General features: G+C 36.8%; 1 protein-coding gene and 1 pseudogene across 1 annotated transcript; one reads left to right on the forward strand and one right to left on the reverse strand.

Annotated features, from left to right (window-relative positions):
* The first annotated feature begins 945 nt into the window (after window positions 1–945).
* Window positions 946–6,223, forward strand: LOC139784050 (putative nuclease HARBI1; annotated as a pseudogene).
* Window positions 6,224–11,818: 5,595 nt separating this feature from the next.
* Window positions 11,819–17,228, reverse strand: LOC139784051 (uncharacterized). Its single transcript, XM_071723217.1, has 7 exons — window positions 17,212–17,228; window positions 16,164–16,237; window positions 16,002–16,109; window positions 13,630–13,918; window positions 13,276–13,513; window positions 12,973–13,185; window positions 11,819–12,659 (listed from the first exon to the last, which is right to left on the reverse strand). The coding sequence occupies exons 1-7, from the start codon at window positions 17,226–17,228 to the stop codon at window positions 12,582–12,584; spliced, it is 1,017 nt and encodes a 338-aa protein (XP_071579318.1). The 3' UTR covers window positions 11,819–12,581.
* Between the last annotated feature and the right edge of the window lie 1,841 nt (window positions 17,229–19,069).

Raw genomic sequence — 19,069 nt, forward strand, 5'->3', positions numbered from 1 at the left:
TTGATAAGATATATATTATTTGTATTTGAGAGGAGTGGGGGAGCCTGCGGAGGGAGAACAGGCGGATAAGGGAGAGCGAGTGAAAAAGGTTGAAAGGAAAAACCGGAGATGTGAGGAAGCTGCTGGAGGAAGGGAGTAGAGAGGGGAGTGTGAAAGGAAGACGGGAGGCTGGAGGCGAGGTGGATGGTGGCCTAGAAAAGGCGGAAAAAGTTGGTGAAGAGGCACGTAGAAAGTAAGGTTAGGAACGAGTGCGGGTTTAAAGAAGCGGAGACGGCAGTCCAGGTTACATGATGAGGGAGCTGAGATGGCAGCATGGAGCATCAATCGAGCGATCGATCGAGAGGTCGAGAGATGGAGGAGTATCGATGATGGCGTGGCAGGGAGGAACGGAACAGCGAGTTGGCTCGAGGGATCGAGGAAAGACCGAAGGAGAGGGCAGACAGTCGAATTGGCGGCACGAAGCAAGTGCGTGAGTACGGCAAGGCACACGTGTTGAGCTGGAGGTACGAACGCGAAAGGAGAGTAAGGCACGGAGAAACGAAAAGAAGGGAAGGAATTAGCGAAGAAAAGAGGAGAGAATTAAGTAAGTAAGGGTGGAAAAGGGAAAGAAGCAAGAGTCGCACATAGACAGGCACACGTAAGGGGGTCAGAAGGAAGTAGAGAGAGAGAGAAAGAGGGGGAGTCGAGAGGTAGAGCCTGAGAAAAATTTAATTACAGGAGGTGGAAAGGAGAGGTAGCGGAAAAGCGGGCAGAGGAGGGACGAAAGAAGGTGACAAAGAAAGCGACCAGAAGATAGAGGACTGGAGAGGTGGAAAGGAGAGGTAGGAGAAGCGGAGAGAGGAGGGACGAAAGAAGGAGATAAGGGAAGTGATCAGACGGCGGAGGACTGGGGTGCGTGAGCAAGAGGAGCAAAGGAAAAGAGTGAAAAAGAGGAAGTACTGGAAAATGATGGAATGCAGAGGGAGGTTTATGATAGAGAAGGAGGTCATGGAGAAGATAGTGAAGGAGCAGGTAAGGGAGATAATGAGAGAAGGCAAGGAGGGGAGTAGGAGAAGAGAGGAGGATGTGAAGGAGCTGAGAGAGGAGGTGGAGAGCCTGAAGAGAAAAGTATATAAGTTAGAACAGAGCGCGGAAAAAAGGAAGAGGGACGACAGCGAGGAGAGTAGGGGTAAGGCTGGAAAGATGAAGTGGTGGGCGGATGATTGTGAAAAGGACGACGAGGAGAAAAGGAAAAAGAATATAATTATAAGAATCGAGAAGGAGAGATGGATGAGAGAGGGATCAAATTGGGAGAAAGTGAAGAAACTGTTCTCGGAAGGATTAAAGGTAAAGGTGGAGGTGAAAGAGGTAAGTGTAGTAGGGCAGAGAGGGGATTGGGTGACAATATTAGTAAAGGTGGGGGGCGAGGAGGAGAAGTGGAGGGTGTTAGATGCAAGGAGAAAGGAAGGGAGCAGGTGGAGAGTAAAAATGGGTGAAGATAAATCATGGGAGACGAGGGTAAGAGAAAGAGAGGAGATGGAAAGGAGAAGGGAAAGGAAAGAGGAGGGAGGCGGGAAAGCAGGGAGGACAGCGGAGAAAAAGATTGCGAGAAAGATGGAGGAGAGCCTTCTAATGAGTTCGGATGAGGACGAAGATCAGGGAAAGAAAGGAGGGTAAGAGAAAAGTAGGTGGAAAAAGGAGAGAGGGAGGGAGTTGGAGGGAGAAGTGGAAGGGGAAAGGGAGGGGAGGAGGAGATGGGAATAAGGATAAGGCTAACGCTTTTTAATTTCAGAGAGAAGGTAGAATAAAATGGAGGGGTGGCGGTGAGCGTGAGGAGGGTGAGAGACGGAGGGAAAGGAGAGCAGTGGCGGATAGGAGGGAAGCAGAGAGGTGGCTGAGGGAATTGGACGAGGACAGGGAACAGATGAGACAGGAAGGACGAAGGCGAAGGTACGCGGAATGGAGGAAGCAGAAGAAGATAAACAGAGGGATGAAGGAAGAGGGGAGAGGGAGAGGGAAATAGGATGAATTGTAAGGTCGCATATGGCCAGGATAAGAAGGGGAGAGAGGTTGTAAAGGGTTGGGAACGTCCCTGTAAAAACGCCAACTGTAATAGATTGTGAACCCTACGGGGATATACAATAAAATTCTACATACATATTATGTGTATTTACATGCAGCATTTATAAAGAATTATCTGTTATTCTTATTATATTGTTTATTGCTTTACAAATATCTTATAATAATAAATAGCTTACTAATAATATTAATGTATATTTACAGGACGCAAAAATGGATCTTATTGATATATGGGAGTTATTTTTTTATGAACAACATGAAGATCAAGAAGAATATAATATACCATTAATTCGAGAGCGGCATGTAAGAATTCAAAATTTTTATGAGGATGTTGTCGAAGCATATTCCTTAAATGGTAACAAGATTTCTTTGAATTATTATATATTATTTGACCAGTATTACTATAATTATATAAGGAAAATTGTTAATTATATGACATTATTTTATAATTATTTACTTTGATAATAAGACATTGTTTTGTCGCTGCATTCTGTTTATATTTCTTGTTGAACGTTGGAAACAAAAAGATTTTACGAAAGTATATAAATTACAATCAATATTTTTATTACATTAAAAATCACAAATCAAATGTAAGAGACAAAATAGTAACAATTATCATATTTGTGAAGTATAAAATATTTTGAAAAAATTCTAATTACATAAAAAATATTAATATTCTTAAAATATACCCGTAAAACTGGTAAATATATGAATAAAATTTATAGAATATTAATTTGTTTGTTTTCCAGATTTTAAAACACATTTTCGTGTAGAAAAAATAACATTTGAACGGCTAGTTCAAGATTTTGGACCAGCATTATTTTCGGATCGAGGTCCTAATGAAATATCTCCTGACAAAAAATTGCAATGTCATTATGGTATTTTGGAAATCAGGAAGTTTATAGGTGAGTAATTTCATATAGTATTTAAAAACGTAGAAAAACATTTCGTAATAAATTATACATCTAATGAAAAAAGAGTTGAATTACATAATCGTTATTTGAATCTCATAACTGTTATTAAAAAGAAGTACATTATTAATTGCGTTATTAACATACATATTAATTCAATCAAAATAAATTTTAATTTATGCAATAATAATCCACGTTTACAATAGATGTAGTAAGCCGTTAGCTTTTTGCTGTAAATCTAATTTTGTTGTAATTTCTGATAAAACGTGTTTTTTCACGCTATGACAATCATACAACTTAAACCTTAGGGATCAAGACTTTACTTATTACTTTTGGCAACGTGAGAAATGCATTTTGTCAGAAATTACATTAAAGTAGTGAGCTTAGAGCAAAATGATGACTTACTACACCTACTGTGGACCTGGGATAAGAATTCTATTAGTTTCATACAATAAATGTATATATTTTAAAGTACATTTTATTAATAGGGAGCTTTCCAGCAAGCGACACAAGTCGACACAAACGTCATTCTATCTTTTTTTTGGCAATGAGTAACAAAGACAAAACGACATGTGTCGACTTGTGTCGCTTGCTGAAAAGCTCCCAATAATCCAATGTCAGTATAGAAAAATTATTATTTTTAATGAACATTTGTCGTAATTATAAAATCCATGTTTATATAGTCATCTTATTTTTCAAACGTAACATAGAATCTGTCAGTAAATCGGTATCTGATCATTTTGAGACACCCTGTATACAGATATTTTATTTTGTTTATTTTAATTAATTGGAGTTAAAAATTACAATTATTGAAAATTATATAACTTTTTTATTATTATTATAATTATTTCAGATGTCTAGCAGACCGATTTGGTGTGTCTAAAGACACTGTATGGAGATCTGTATTAAAAGTATCAAAAGTGTTGTCAGCTAACGTACAGAATTATATTAAATGGCCCAACCCGTTTGAAATGGATCACTCTCAGCAAAAATTTGCAGATATAGCTGGTTTACCTGGTGTAATTGGTGCTATTGATGGATGCCATATCCATATTAGTGCTCCTACAATAAATTCACATTGTTACGTAAACAGGAAAGGCTATCATTCTCTCCTTCTACAAGGAATTTGTGATACTTCGTTAAAATTTATAGATGTTTTTGCTGGTATTTGTGGAAGTGTTCATGACTCCCGAGTTTGGAACATGAGCGATATTAGACGTGTAATAGTAGAAAATGATCATAGATACTTCCAAGATTATTATTATCTCATTGGTGATGCAGCATATCCATTAACTAATCGTATGCTTACACCATATCGCGACAATGGTCATCTCCAACAATGGAAAATAGTTTATAATACTAAACATTCCAAAACTCGTGTTGTTATTGAACGAGCGTTTGGTATGTTATTAGGCAGATTTCGGAAATTAAAATATATATATGGGACATTCCACGTCAACTGAGACAGAGCTATGCCCAAAATTTGTCACGACCAAAAAAATCGTTCCTGGGCTCAAAATGTTCGTACTCCCATGTACTTTCGAAGGTCACATGGCGCTTGCGGAAAATTCAAAATGGCGGTCAATAGGGAGCCCATTAACCCCATTAAATATCACATTTCATCCGGAAAATGACGATCCCCAAAATTTGTCACGACCAAAAAAATCGTTTTAGGGCTCAAAATGTTCGTACTCCCATGTACTTTTGAAGGTCTCATGGCGCTTGCGGAAAATTCAAAATGGCGGATTAAATATGGCCGCCCGTAAAGAAATGTCACTTGATTCGGATGAAACTCGGTACTAGGAGGTTTTCGAGGTCGCTAATTCCGAATGTGAAGTCGAAATTTAGAAATTCAAAATGGCGGATTAAATATGGCCGCCCGTAATGCAGAAATGTCACTTGATTCGGATGAAACTCGGTACTAGGGGGTTTTCGAGGTCGCTGATTCCGAATGTAAAGTCGAAATTCGGAAATTCAAGATGGCGGTCAATAGGGAGCCCATTAACCCCATTAAATATCACATTTCATGCGGAAAATGACGATCCCCAAGTTGATGATCATCATTCATTGAATTGTTGTTTGTATCTTGAACATATTTCATATAACATAAAATTGTAATTATGTGGAAAGATCTCTGCGTTTACCAGGGTTGAGACTGTCTTCAATATCAATATTCGAAGCCCGCATTACTTTCTTTTTTTATTTATTTTTTATATTTTATTATTTTTATTTTTGAATTTTTAAAATTTTTTAAATTTTATTTTGTTATTCGTTTGATTAGATATAATAAGATTATATAAAATGTACAATTTTATAACGTTTAATATTGAACAACTGCAAGTGCCTCTTTGTCTCAACCCTGGTAAACGCAGAGAGATTTCCACATAATTACAATTTTATGTTATATGAAATATGTTCAAGATACAAACAACGATTCAATGAATGATGATCATCAACTTGGGGATCGTCATTTTCCGCATGAAATGTGATATTTAATGGGGTTAATGGGCTCCCTATTGACCGCCAGCTTGAATTTCCGAATTTCGACTTCACATTCGGAATCAGCGACCTCGAAAACCCCCTAGTACCGAGTTTCATCCAAATCAAGTGACATTTCTGCATTACGGGCGGCCATATTTAATCCGCCATTTTGAATTTCTAAATTTCGACTTCACATTCGGAATTAGCAACCTCGAAAACCCCCTAGTACCGAGTTTCATCCGAATCAAGTGACATTTCTTTACGGGCGGCCATATTTAATCCGCCATTTTGAATTTTCCGCAAACGCCATGTGACCTTCGAAAGTACATGGGAGTACGAACATTTTGAGCCCTAAAACGATTTTTTTGGTTGTGACAAATTTTGGGGATCGTCATTTTCCGGATGAAATGTGATATTTAATGGGGTTAATAAGCTCCCTATTGACCGCCATTTTGAATTTTCCGCAAGCGCCATGTGACCTTCGAAAGTACATGAGAGTACGAACATTTTGAGCCCAGGAACGATTTTTTTGGTCGTGACAAATTTTGGGCATAGCTCTGTCTCAGTTGACGTGGAATGTCCCATATGCATATAATACAGAGTATATACATCTTGTAATTCTTGAATGTTGTATTTTACATAATATTTGCATTGATAACGAGGATGAAATACTAATTGAACCTGTGCATGTAAACATCAATGAGATTAAACTTGCAGGCTTAGAAGGAGATGTTAAACGAAACACTATTGCGCATATGTTATATAATATGTAATGTACAGGATGTCTCTCTCTCTCTAAAGAGAAGTAGTACATCTCTAATATACGTATAGATTTATAAATCATTCTGAACACAAAATTCTCTACCATTTTACAAACAACCACGCAAAAATTTGAGTTAATAATAATTAAAAATGACCGCGTTTGGAAGCTTTTTTAATTAATAACTCGAAAATTTACGTAGGGGAGACCGGGGCTAAACAGTCCGTTTTTTTTCGGTGCCGATTTTTAACAACAAAATAAATAATTGTAGTTAAAAGTGGTATACCACTGTAAAGAGTGAACCTTTAGCTACAAAATTTATATAGGAAATTTTTGTCCATGTCGCTTTGTTTAACCGGTATAGAGCAAAAATGACAACGGTGGAAAAATTGAAATCTCAAAAATGCCGGGGTATAACAGTCTGCACTGCATTTTCAATACATATACGTACATCTAATTCTAAAAAATAATAGGATACATTTTAATAATTGTTTTTTAAAAGAAAAATATAAAAATTTATTTAAAATTTTTATGCAAAACATTATTAAAAAATAGTTACGAGAGTTCCTCTTTCCGCAGAAGTCACTCGTCGGACTTGTTTTACTCCTCGACGTCCGATGACTCTATTCGGTGTCTGAACGGTTGTAATTCCCGTCTCATCCATATTCCATATGCAGTGAGCCCGAAAATGTCTTGGAAATGCACCCGGACTGCTTACTGACCGATTAGCCCCAAACACAAGTTTCAGGTTTGATCGCCCACGAAATATTAGACATCAACGATAATGAAAAAACTACACTGGATTCGTGTTCAGCATGCATTACTCTTTATAATCACGTACCTCGAGATTTGGAGAGCAAATATTATTGCAGATATTACAAAATTTTCACGCGCAGAAAATGTAACTTTCACCTTCCGAAAACACGTTTGCCCTCGTAAAAATCATAACACGGCAGGTAACCTGCCGAAACTCCGTTGGTCACATGGGTACTATAAGCAGCGTTTACAATGTTAATAGCGAGTTCGCACAATATACAGGTTCCGAGATATTTGATTAGACGTATTTACCCCGTAGACGTTTTAGCCCCGGTCTCCCTTACTTGCTAGAAAAATAGTGGAAGATTTTATGTTCAGAATAACCTATTCTACAAATATATGATTTGTGTATAGATATCATATATAATTTAAACATTTCTCTATACAGTTAGAAACGTAACATATGTATTATAAAAACAATAGTTTTTGAATAATCCTCAAAAGCAAAGTCCTCTTATTGAATTTAGCTTTTGTACTGCACAGTGAGACAAAATTTTTAAACTGTATTGAAACCTGTACATATTTTATTATATATATCAACCATAAAAAAACTATAATTTAATTATAAAAAAGGTTAGATAAATGTAAGTTTTCAAATAACATAAGAAATTATGTAAGAAACAGATTTGCGTTTAATTTTATATTTAGGTTTATGTTATATTCATATAAATGTATTACCTTGTTTATATATTGGAAGAAATATAATACTCTAATGCTCTAAAAAAACACGATATTTATAGAATAACCACGTTCAACACGTTTATTTGTACTTTAGATACAGGAACATTACTTAAACATAATATAACAATTATTTTTATATAATATTTCTTCATTAAAATTTTTGATATTATAAAGGAACCGAATTTGAACAAAACGTATAATAATATTCAGTATTAATACAAAATAATATGAAATAAAATGAAACATGTTTCCATAACTGTAAAATTTCTAAGGCTAGTATTCATATAGTCGGATTTTATATTTAAGACCGTCTTAAGTACGATCTTAAAATGTTATAAACCAAACAGAGCCATATCAGCATCGTAAGACATTACTTAAGACAGTCTTGAAATAAGATCCGACTGAATAATGGCCTAAAATTTACTAATAATGTACTTACTCACTAATAATACCTATACTTATTGCATAAATATAATAAAATAAAAAAATTAAATCACAGCATTTTAATAATAATGCAATATTCGCAATAAGTTTGCATAAGTAATTACTTTTATTCTGATATGTAAAAACGTTTAGATATTTAGATTTCGTTTTTCCAGTAGGGGAGACCGGGGCTAGACCGTTAGTTTTTTTTCGGTGCCGATTTTTAACAACAAAATAAATAATTGTAGTTAAATTTGGTATACCACTGTAAAGAGTGAACCTTTAGCTACAAAATTTATACAGAAAATTTTTATCTACGTCGCTTTGTTTAACCGGTATAGAGCAAAAACGACAACGGTGCAAAAATTGAAATCTCAAAAATGCCGGGGTTGAACCGCCACCCCCCCCCCCGGGGTTAATCCGTTACACTGCATTTTCAATACATATACGTACATCTAATCCTGAAAAATGATAGGATACATTTTAATAATTGTTTTTTAAGAAAAAAATAAAAATTTATTTCAAATTTTTATGCGAAACATTAAAAAATAATTGTTTTACCTATTCCATAAAACAATTTAGGCACGTGAATACAGAGGTTAACCAAATCATAAACTCCCCAACGGCACGTCACATTGTCAACGCGAGCAACCACGGGAAACACGCGTGACGGCGTTCCGGTGCCATAGGATCAGCGCGGACCCTCGAGCAACCTAACCAAGCCGCGTTTCTCGCGGGTGAGCGATAAATAGCGACAGGGGGGTTAGAAAAACTCGCGGTGGAGCGCGACCATTTTACCGACTCGAAGACGTCCTCGCGCCGATTCCTCGACGCGCCGACGACGACGACGACGACGACGACGACGACGACGATGCGGCGAACGCTGGACGATGCGGTCGCACGCGCGACTGTCACTGACACAACGACCAACAACGACGATCTACCGCGCGCGCGGCATGTCAACTCTCGCGCGGAAATCGCAGGATCTCAGAGCCGTGCCGTGTCTCGCCGTACCTCGCCGACGTGCCGTGAGCGCGAGCGATCTCGAAAACAACGGTCCGCCACCTTTTCGGTCGGCCAAAACACCCGTTTTGCGACGATACGTGCGTACCATTTCCCTCCTACACAAACTGACGCACGTGCAAGGGAAGACAGAATCACGCTCGAGGGAAACCTTGCGACCGCTCTCCCCAAGGGCGATCGCGCGCCAGCGTGGGTCACCGCGGGTAGTGATCGAGAGAATGGTGGAGCCGCCTAGCACCGCGAGCGACGACGACGCGCCTCCGAGACGGGGAGGTGACCGACCGCGGGACATGCCCGCGATCTCGTCAGCCGGCTCGGCCGCGACCGACGGTGACGAATTGCCCACGGGTAGTCCGATAATACCCGTACAGCCGCCCATAGTATGGGTACCAACGCCTCTAGGGGAAGTCGACCAGCCGTCCGATGACTTCCTCAGCCCGTCGAGCGGCGACGAGGAGACGGAGTAAGACGAGGAGGCGCATGGCGGATCGCGAGCCACGGCGGATTCAATTAGTCGCCTTGGAGAGGATTTTCTCATTTAATTTTCTTTTGTTCTCTCTCCCAATTGTGACATTTTATTTGGCTCGATTTAGTGGCGATCTCGGCGATGAAATTCCAAGACTAGATTAAGTTAGTGGTTAAGCCTTGCGGGCCCATATGGCCATAAGTTCACCGAGCGTGGTTAGCCGAAACGGCATAAGATAAGGTGCCATTTCATGGTAGCGACGAGCGACGAGCGACGAGCGACGAGTGACGTCGAGTGACGAGTGACATGTTTTTCGTCGCATTTGTAGTTGGATTTTTCTAACTTCAGGCGACGTCTCTCACTTTGAAATTTGTCGCCGATTTTTCCATACTCAATATATTAAAAGAAAAGTGGTAAAATGGAAAAAAACCATGAAAATTTAGGGGTAAGTAATGAATGTAAGAAAAGTCGATAATAATTCAGTATATATAACCCTGAATAACCTAAAAAATAATAAATATTTAATAAGTATTTTAACTAAATTTATAGATTATGTATTAATTTTTATTTATTTTCTTACAATAAAAACATACATATAATTAAAAATAAGATAATCTTAATTTCAAAACATGAATTTATAAGTAGAACTTTGTGCATAACTGCAAAACTATATGTTTATTTAGAATCCACAAGAAATACAGGAGGTGTACGTTTGCTCTGTATGCGAAACAATATTTAGAAGCTCAGAGATCTATAGCCATGGCTGTTTTAAAGGATATCCAGAAGTGCACATTGATCAGAACCATTATGTATACCCTCAGTGTGGTAAGCGATATTATTCTCAGGCTATTGTTGTTAATGGTTTCTCGTGTAAAGTGATCGAAGGTTGTTCATTTACTTAAAATATCAATAATATTTTACAGATAATTTAATTTTTTGTTTTTCTAAGTAATATGTATCACATAACTGATTGATTTCTTGTAAGAAGGTTATGTCTCTTTTCCTGTATTCTCTTTCTAATTGATTTGTTGAAAAAGGCTAGAAAGTTTTTACTGTGAACATATATTTGATGGTTAACATAATTTTTAATATGTTTCTAGAGGATCGAACCATTGTCAGGCGAAGTGAGGTTAATGGCAATGAACAAATCGTCACAGAACCATTAACTTCAACAGGTTCATTAGATACATTAGATAGTCAGATACAAAATTTAAATATAGAAGAACAACTGATTCTCCTCATTCAAGAAAGAGAGCCTCTGTGGAATTTAAGAAGTCCTCTTCAAAATCGGAGCAAAGAAAATAAAGAAAAACTGTGGGAAGAAGTTGCTGCTGCCATTGGATCAGGTTACACTGTAATTGGTTTAAAAAAAAAATGGAAAAATCTGTGTGATTCATACAGAAGATTTGTAAATTCCGAGAAAGGTGCAAGTGGTTCAGCAGCTAAAAAGAAGAAAAAATGGATGTATAGTGACATCATGTCTTTTATGAGCGATATGAATCTTCAGAACAAACTTACAGATTCAAATATAATTTCTAATACAATGATGTCAGACAGTAATGACTCCACAATGAGTCCCATTCCACCAGAGGTATTGTCCGATGATGAGACTGCTTCATCTGTGCCATCTGCTTCTGTGCCACGTACACGCAAAAATACCAAAAACTCACAATCAGATATGGAGATAGGTGATAAGTTGGTGCAAGCTATCACAAATAGTACTCCTACGAATATCTTCAAATTTCCAGATATACCAGCTCCACCTTCAACAAGAACTCCGGAATCATCAGATGATGCTTTTGGAACGTTTATTCAATGCTCCCTTACAGAAATTAAAGATGAACGTGATCGAACAAAGGTTAAGAGAGCTTTGATGAACACATTGTTCACGGAATTAGAAAAAATAGCAGAGCGCAGCTAATGTATGTCTACATAGTAGTTAATGTCTACATAGTAGTTAATGTATTTTAAGATTTCGTACCTAAAGTTTTATATTTTTATATAAGCAGTAATAATTTTGTTTCATTTTTGTAATTTATTATTTTTCCCCAAGGAAAAAATAACAAATTACAAAAATTATTAACACATCGTTCTTCACTTTAAGGTAATATAAAATAAATAAAATAATGACTGACATTAATATATACAAATTGTAAATATAAAGTTGTTTAGTGTTTTTATTTAATTTATTTTTTTTATTTTTAATTTTTTAATTTTTTTTAAATTTAGTTTTAATTTAGTTTTTTATTTAATATTACTTCCAAGTGTAAAGAACGACATCGTTGGGAAAAAGAAATGAGTGCGCGCGTATCCAATGAGTGACGATAATCTATGATTGAGATTGAAAGAAAAAAAAGGTATTCCATTATTCTCTATAGCAATACTCGCACGTTTCTTCACGTTCTTCTATTCGCGCTATATGAATAATTTCATTATAACAGTAATTATCATTATTCTTGTTTCACGAACTAATTAATAAAAATTGACAGAATTTTGCTTCGTGTGACGACCTAGGTTTGGGTTATTTTTCATATTTCAATAAGGAATTCTAGTTGGTAAATTTTATGATATAAGACTATGTATTATGTTTCATAAATGTACATGTATAATTTGCCATTTTTCATCGGCGGAGATTAATATTACAAACTGAAAGCAAAAGAATTCTTATAATAAATTTATTCTTCTACATTCTAAATCGCATCTATTCTTTACCAGTGTATACCAGTAGTGTTATGCTAGTAAAACTTAGTACACACTTTTAAATAATATTGATAAACATTGTTTGTCATATAATAATGTCATATAATAAATATATTATAAAATGAATTGTAAAAATTTACAGTTTACAAATTATCGTATTGCCAATTCACGGCTCCTTCATTGTTGAAGTAAGAAGTAAACTCCTCTCTGATTTGAATGGCTGTATGAGTAGCATTGTTTGATCCCATTCGGTTGATATCTACTAATCTTCCGTGTCTTTCATTTCTCTGAGTACTGTTAGCAATTGGACCATAACAATATGCTTCATCGAGCAGCTCTTCTGAAATGTACGGCACTTTTGGGCAATTGTCTAAATCATGTCGTCGCAACTAGTTGTGAAGAACCACAGCAGCTTTAACTATTTTTGTAACGTTGGAATCACTAGTTATTATGGCTTTTCTAAAAATACGCCATTTAGCAACTAAAATGCCAAAAGTATTTTCAATTACTCGTCTAGCACGACTAAGACGATAATTAAAAATACGTTTTGGCAATTCCGCTGATTGCTTTCCAGGATAAGGACGAAGGAGATAGTTTTTTAAAGGAAAAGCTTCATCGCCAACTATGCAATAAGGTAGAGGCGTTGTTCTCACATCACTTATGGGCGTTGAATCTGGAATATTCATTTTGTTCTCTTCCAATTTTTGTCCTAGCAATGAATCTTTAAAGATTCCACCATCACTTCTCCTTCCGTACGCTCCAATATCAATAAAAGTAAATATGTAATTGGCATCACACATTGCCAATAAAACAAGGCTGTGACTATTTTTATAGTTAAAATACATTGAGCCAGCGTTATTTGGGCACTGAAAAATATTGATATTTATTATTTATTATTAACATATTCACATAAATCGTAACGCAATATATATAATACAATTAAATAATGTTTATACTTGAATAATAATATGCTTCCCATCGATGGCTCCTATGCAATGTGGAAAATTCCACTTTTCTTTAAAATCTTCTTCTATAGAAAGCCACTGTTCTCTTTTTAATTCAGCAGGCATACATAACGGCTGAAGTTTCTTCCACAAAGCAACACATGTTTCATTTATGATATTGCTTGCTGTTGTTACACCAACTAAGTACTGGTAATGCATTGAAGTTATGGAATCTCCAGAGGCCAAAAATCTGAGCAAAAAACGTGTAATTAACACATTAACTTAATACAGAAAATTAATTTGTATAGCAATTTAATATCATAAATTTACATTTAAACAACATTTGATATATAATAATATGCATACCTCAAAGTTAAAGCTAATCTCTGTGCAGGTGATATGGGTTTTCTGATGCAGTTCTGCTTTATTAAATCCTCTCCAACTAAAGTTAGCAGTTCTTCCATTTTTGTTGAGTTCATCCTGAAGTAATTGTAAAATCCTAAATTTTCTAATCGAAGTGATGGCAGTATTGCCTCAAAAAAGCCATGTTGTTCCCGTTGAGAGCAGATTGGTGACACCCAAAAGCGTTTCTTTGAGTAACTTCTCTTCTTTTTTTTTTCAAAATGTACTCTGCCACATGTGCTAATTTTCGTTTGTGTGCATTGTTACATTGTTGCGCAATTATTTGAGCACATTGAAATTGATAATTTAAGTATTGCGTGTACCATACTACGTGTCTCTTCCAAGCATCATACTCATCTGACATGTTTTCTTTAAAGCTACAATTGAACAATTCAACAATTAAACAATTGTACATAACACAAAGTATAATTAATTTTACACACTCACAAATTAAAACAAAACGAAGTAGTTCTTCTTCTTCTTATTTTATAGCACTCGATCCCCTTATCGGGTTTGATACTGCCAAGCGTTCTGATGTAGATTCTAACTTTTTAAATATTATTAAGTGAATCAAATGTGGGAGAACAAAAACGATTGATTGCCTCCGCAACCTTAAAAAATTTTCTTTATGACGAAACACGATAAAAACACGTTTGCTATCAATTTGCGACTAAGAGACGTCAACGGTTTATTTCACAATACATACTCCAACATACACTGAACAGCTGTCACTCGTCACTCGTCGCTCGTCCGGCTCGTCACTCGTCGCTCGTCGCTCGTCGCTCGTCGCTCGTCGCTCGTCGCTCGTCGCTCGTCGCTACCATGAAAAGGTACCTATAGAATAAATTAAAGATCACGAGTCGCTGACCGTACGAGTTGTTTTCGTTTATTTTGCCGGTCCATTGGTTTAGAACATTTTTGTTTGACGCGCGAGGGTCAGCGTGACAATTCGCGCAACTAGTAGGTGGACCACAACAATCTCCAGGAAAAAGGAATCGGAGGATCATCAGCCGGACCTAGTATACGCGCCCATAGGGTCGGCGTCGTCGGCGGAGCATCAGCTCAAAAAGGGGATTTCTTCCCCAGGAACAAAGTCCCGTATTCATCTCTCGAGGACCTGGGACACCCGCCTGTAGGGTCGGCGTCAACGTCCAACCACCAAAAAGGCGCCCGGACAACTTCTATAGGAAGTCGGTCCGGAAACCTGTTCCGGGGCATCTTAAAAGAGGTGCGCATAGGTCGGCGTCAACGGCCGACGACCAGAAACGCACCCGGACGACTTCTCCAGGAAGTCGGTCCGGAAACCTGTTTGGGGGCATCTCCAAAGAGGTGCGCACGGGTCGGCGTCAACGGCCGACACCCAAAAGGGCACACGGACGTCTTCTTCAGGAAGTCGATCCGGAAATATCATCAGGGGCACCTCAAAAGTGGTGCGCACGGTTCGGCGTCAACGGCCGGCAACCCAAAGTACACCCGGACATCTTCCACGGGTAATCGACCCGGAATCATCATCGGGGACGTCTCCGAGGCGGTGCGCACGGGTCGGCGTCAACGACACCACGAAAATAAAGAAGGTGAAAACCTGGTGCAGCGGTACCGAAGGAAGGGGACCTCCACATGGTACTGCGCGTGGAAGTTTCCACCCGGGAGCGTCCGAAAGGGGGGCACGGGGGACAAGCGTGATAATCACGCGCGGCGATATGGGAGCGCGTGCGAAAACACACAAAAACCGAAAGAGAAAGTTGTGACGTCACGGCGAACGGCGAAAACAACCCGGGAGTAGGGATGGCTCGGCATGGTGGGGAGCCAGCGCGAGATAGGCGGCTCGAGGCAGTCTCTCGAGTATCGCCATAGCGAACGGACGTGTCTCGTATAGGAGCGTATATCGCGAGCGTAGATCACAACGACAGTTATCGGAGATACTTAACAATCGGGAACTCCCGCGTAATCGCGCGTTAAACACTCGCTCAACAATAGCGAGAGATAATTAATTATCGAAATAACATTCAGTGATAGTGAAATAGAACGGTGGCGACTTAGTGCGTATCGAGTATATTACCATCGTGGACATTGGGTCTCACGACTACAAGATATTGTACGAACAGCGTCATTTGTCATATTTAATCCACTGGGATCAATAAAATCGGCGTTTGCGGAAATTGTTGCAAATAAAGCACGATTCACACCGAAGTGTGGCGACTCCATTATGAAGCACCTTTATGAATTGTGAAACGATCTGTAGAGCTGAAATAACGATCTGGAATTAAAGAATAGTGAATTATAAAACAAAGTCTCAAGATTAATTATATAATTAGTGATACTTACCTTCTACTTACCTTGTCCCTTGGCGATGATCCCTCGTTGTCCAGCGGCGATCCGGTATGCGATGTAAAGCGAGGATCCGGAGACGATCAGCAGCAGCGATGATCCATCCTGGGCGGGGCCTGCAACAGAAGAAGAGTATTAGCACATAATTAATATAAATTATCGAGACGTACCTTTATCCAGTATGCGAATCAGGGTTGGGTCATTTGACCATTTTGAGTAGTTTCCTACATTATCATGTAGGAAACTGTATTATACGTATGAAACGTAGAAAACGTATTATACATAACCATAATGGCTCCTGCACACAGGACGCAGACGGCATATGGTTTCGACCAATCACGTTGCTCGATTCGGCGCAACGCGATTGGTCGAAAGTCGAAACCTTATGTTTATGAAAAAGTTGACAGATCATATTGGCCTAGTTTACATCGATCACTTGATACGCGTATTAAATAGTAAATAACTAGTAAATTAGTTTGATTATTGGCTGATCAGTTCAAATACACTATTTGATACGCGTATCAAGAGATCGGTGTAAACTAGGCCATTCACATGTACATACAGCAGATCATAAAATAAATTCGAAAAAATGGAGCAAAAGAAAATTGGAGCAAAACGCCCTTATCCTTCCGATCAATCAATTGACCTGGCGTTAGCTAAATTCTTTTTTAGCTGCAACATTCCTTTTAATGTGGTGGAATCAAAATTATTCAGAAACTTCGTGAATTTGCTGAATCCTAACTATAAAGTACCAACAAGAAAGAAGCTTTCAAACCAATTGTTAGACGCGGTGCATGAAGAAATTACAACTAAACCCTGGTGAAAAAATTTCTCATTTTTTTTTCATATTTTCTCATATTTCTCATATTTTCTCAGAAATTTTGCAAGAATTGGGATTTATAGAAAATTCTGAAAAAATATATAAAATTTCTCAGATACTTTCAGAAAAAATTGGATAAAGACTTTCGGAATATTTCAGTATCCGTATGTATGAAAATTTCTGATAAATTGCACAGATTTTCTCATATTTATTCAAATTTCTACAAAGATATATTAGCAAAAAATATTTTATTTTTATTTTATCTGAATTTTTCTGAAAAACGTTCCAATTCGTATTAATAATATAAAAAATTCTGATATTTTTTCACCAGGAAATACCAAAACACGGAAGGTGTACTAGTAATTGATGGCTGGAAAAACTCTGCTGCGAATACTCACCAGGTTGTCTGTATCATACATACTGTAATGGACAAAAGTATATATCTTAATTCATGGGATTTAACTGGTGTGAGAGAAACAGGAGCTGCATTGTCAAAAGTCGTTGAAGAAGCTACGGAAATGGCTAGTAATAGATTTAATATTCGTATATATGCTATCGTATCAGACAATGCTTCTGCCATGATATTGATGGGTAAATCCGTGGAACATTGGCATGTGACTTGTGCAAGCCACAGTGCTAATTTATTAGCAAAATCTTTAATCGATAGAGAATTTGCTGAATGCGTCAACCGACTATTGAAAGAATTTAAACGGTCAGGACCAGAAAAAGAACTCGTGAAAGGAGGAGGGAAAAAAATCGTTCTTGCCTGTGAAACCCGTTGGTGCAGTCACAGAGATGCATTTCGTATTGTTTAAGCAATTTATCAATTATGCGTGAATTGGTAAAAAATCGAAAGGTCGTTGTTCAGACTGACATATCAGAAATTCTATCTAGTAACGAATTTGAGATGAGACTTCAAGATTACGTGTTGATTTTTGATCCTGTGTGTGAGATGATAAATAAATGCCAACGTTCCAATAGCAGCATCGCAGATGCTTGCGAAGAATGGTTCAAGTTAAGCATACCAACAGATAATATTAATTATGAGAAAATATTACACGATAGATTAGAAAAAGCTTTAAGACCAGCAATTTTAACAGCTAATTATCTACATCCTGTTTATAAAGGTAAACGATTTATGCATCTTGAAAAATACCAACGTCAAGTTTACGATTTTTTCAGTAAAGAATTGAACATTGAAAATCCACATGATCATCCTGATGTTCAGGCGTTCATTAATGGCACAGGCATATTTAAGTCCTTAAATAACAAAAATATCAAATCTCCTCAAACTTACTGGTTTATAGTTGCAAAAACGTACTCTCTTCTTGGTGGATTAGCAGAGAAATTGATGAAAATTCCAGCTTCTTCAGCTCAAATTGAGCGTGTATTTTCTAATTGGTCCTTCATTCACTCTGATTTACGAAATCGGCTAACTGCTGAGCGATTCCAAAAGTTGATTGAAATATACTATTCATTAAAAATGACGGACGAATGGGACGAATACAATTTCTCTAAGTCTGATTAATGTACTTTATGGAATATGTTTTTATGTATTTTGTTCAATATTTTTGTAATTAATCATATGTGTGAAACTTTTTTAAAACAATAAATGTAAGTTTAAATAAATTCGAAAATTATTGTATGAATGATTTATATATCTTAATACATATATATCATATACAAATGGTTTACATATTTTAGTACATAGTTATACACAGCTCTGAGTACAGTAATAGTCGAGTAATAGTAATAGTTTATTTACTTCAGACTTCAGACTAGTTTTTTCTCAACAATGTCATAAATATTTTAATTCTTTGATTAACTTAACAAAAAATAATATGTAATTATTTAATTTAAAAAAATAGTCTTTCTCGTTAATTAAAAATATTTACTTTACACTAGTTCAGACTAGTTTTTTCTCAACATTGTCATAAATATTATAATTCTTTGATTAACTTAACAAAAAATAATATGTAATTATTTAATTAAAAAAAATAAAGTCTTTCTCGTTAATTAAAAAATATTGAACTTTTTAAAAATTAAATTTTTTAATATTTATCTGTAACATTTTTATCTTCTAATTTTAACTGATAATATAATTCTATCATTTTTCCATTATCATCAGATATATCATTCTTACATAAAGATTGGAATTTAATTTGCAAAACTGAAGCAGGTACTTGCATTAATTTTGAAGCAAATTTTGTTAGACTTGGATGTTTTTTTCTGCATAATCCCAATATTTTTCTGGGT

This window comes from Temnothorax nylanderi, unplaced genomic scaffold (assembly GCF_030848795.1).
Source record: "Temnothorax nylanderi isolate EJ_2023f unplaced genomic scaffold, tnyl_v1.0 TNYL_tig0577_pilon, whole genome shotgun sequence".
Classification (NCBI taxonomy): Eukaryota; Metazoa; Arthropoda; class Insecta; order Hymenoptera; family Formicidae; genus Temnothorax; species Temnothorax nylanderi.

Coding starts and splice junctions, on each gene's coding strand:
- LOC139784051 (XM_071723217.1), bottom strand. Junction 16,110..16,163: donor GATTCGCATACTGGATAAAG/GTACGTCTCGAT, acceptor CTTCTGTTGCAG/GCCCCGCCCAGGATGGATCA. Junction 13,514..13,629: donor AGATTAGCTTTAACTTTGAG/GTATGCATATTA, acceptor TTTTTTGCTCAG/ATTTTTGGCCTCTGGAGATT.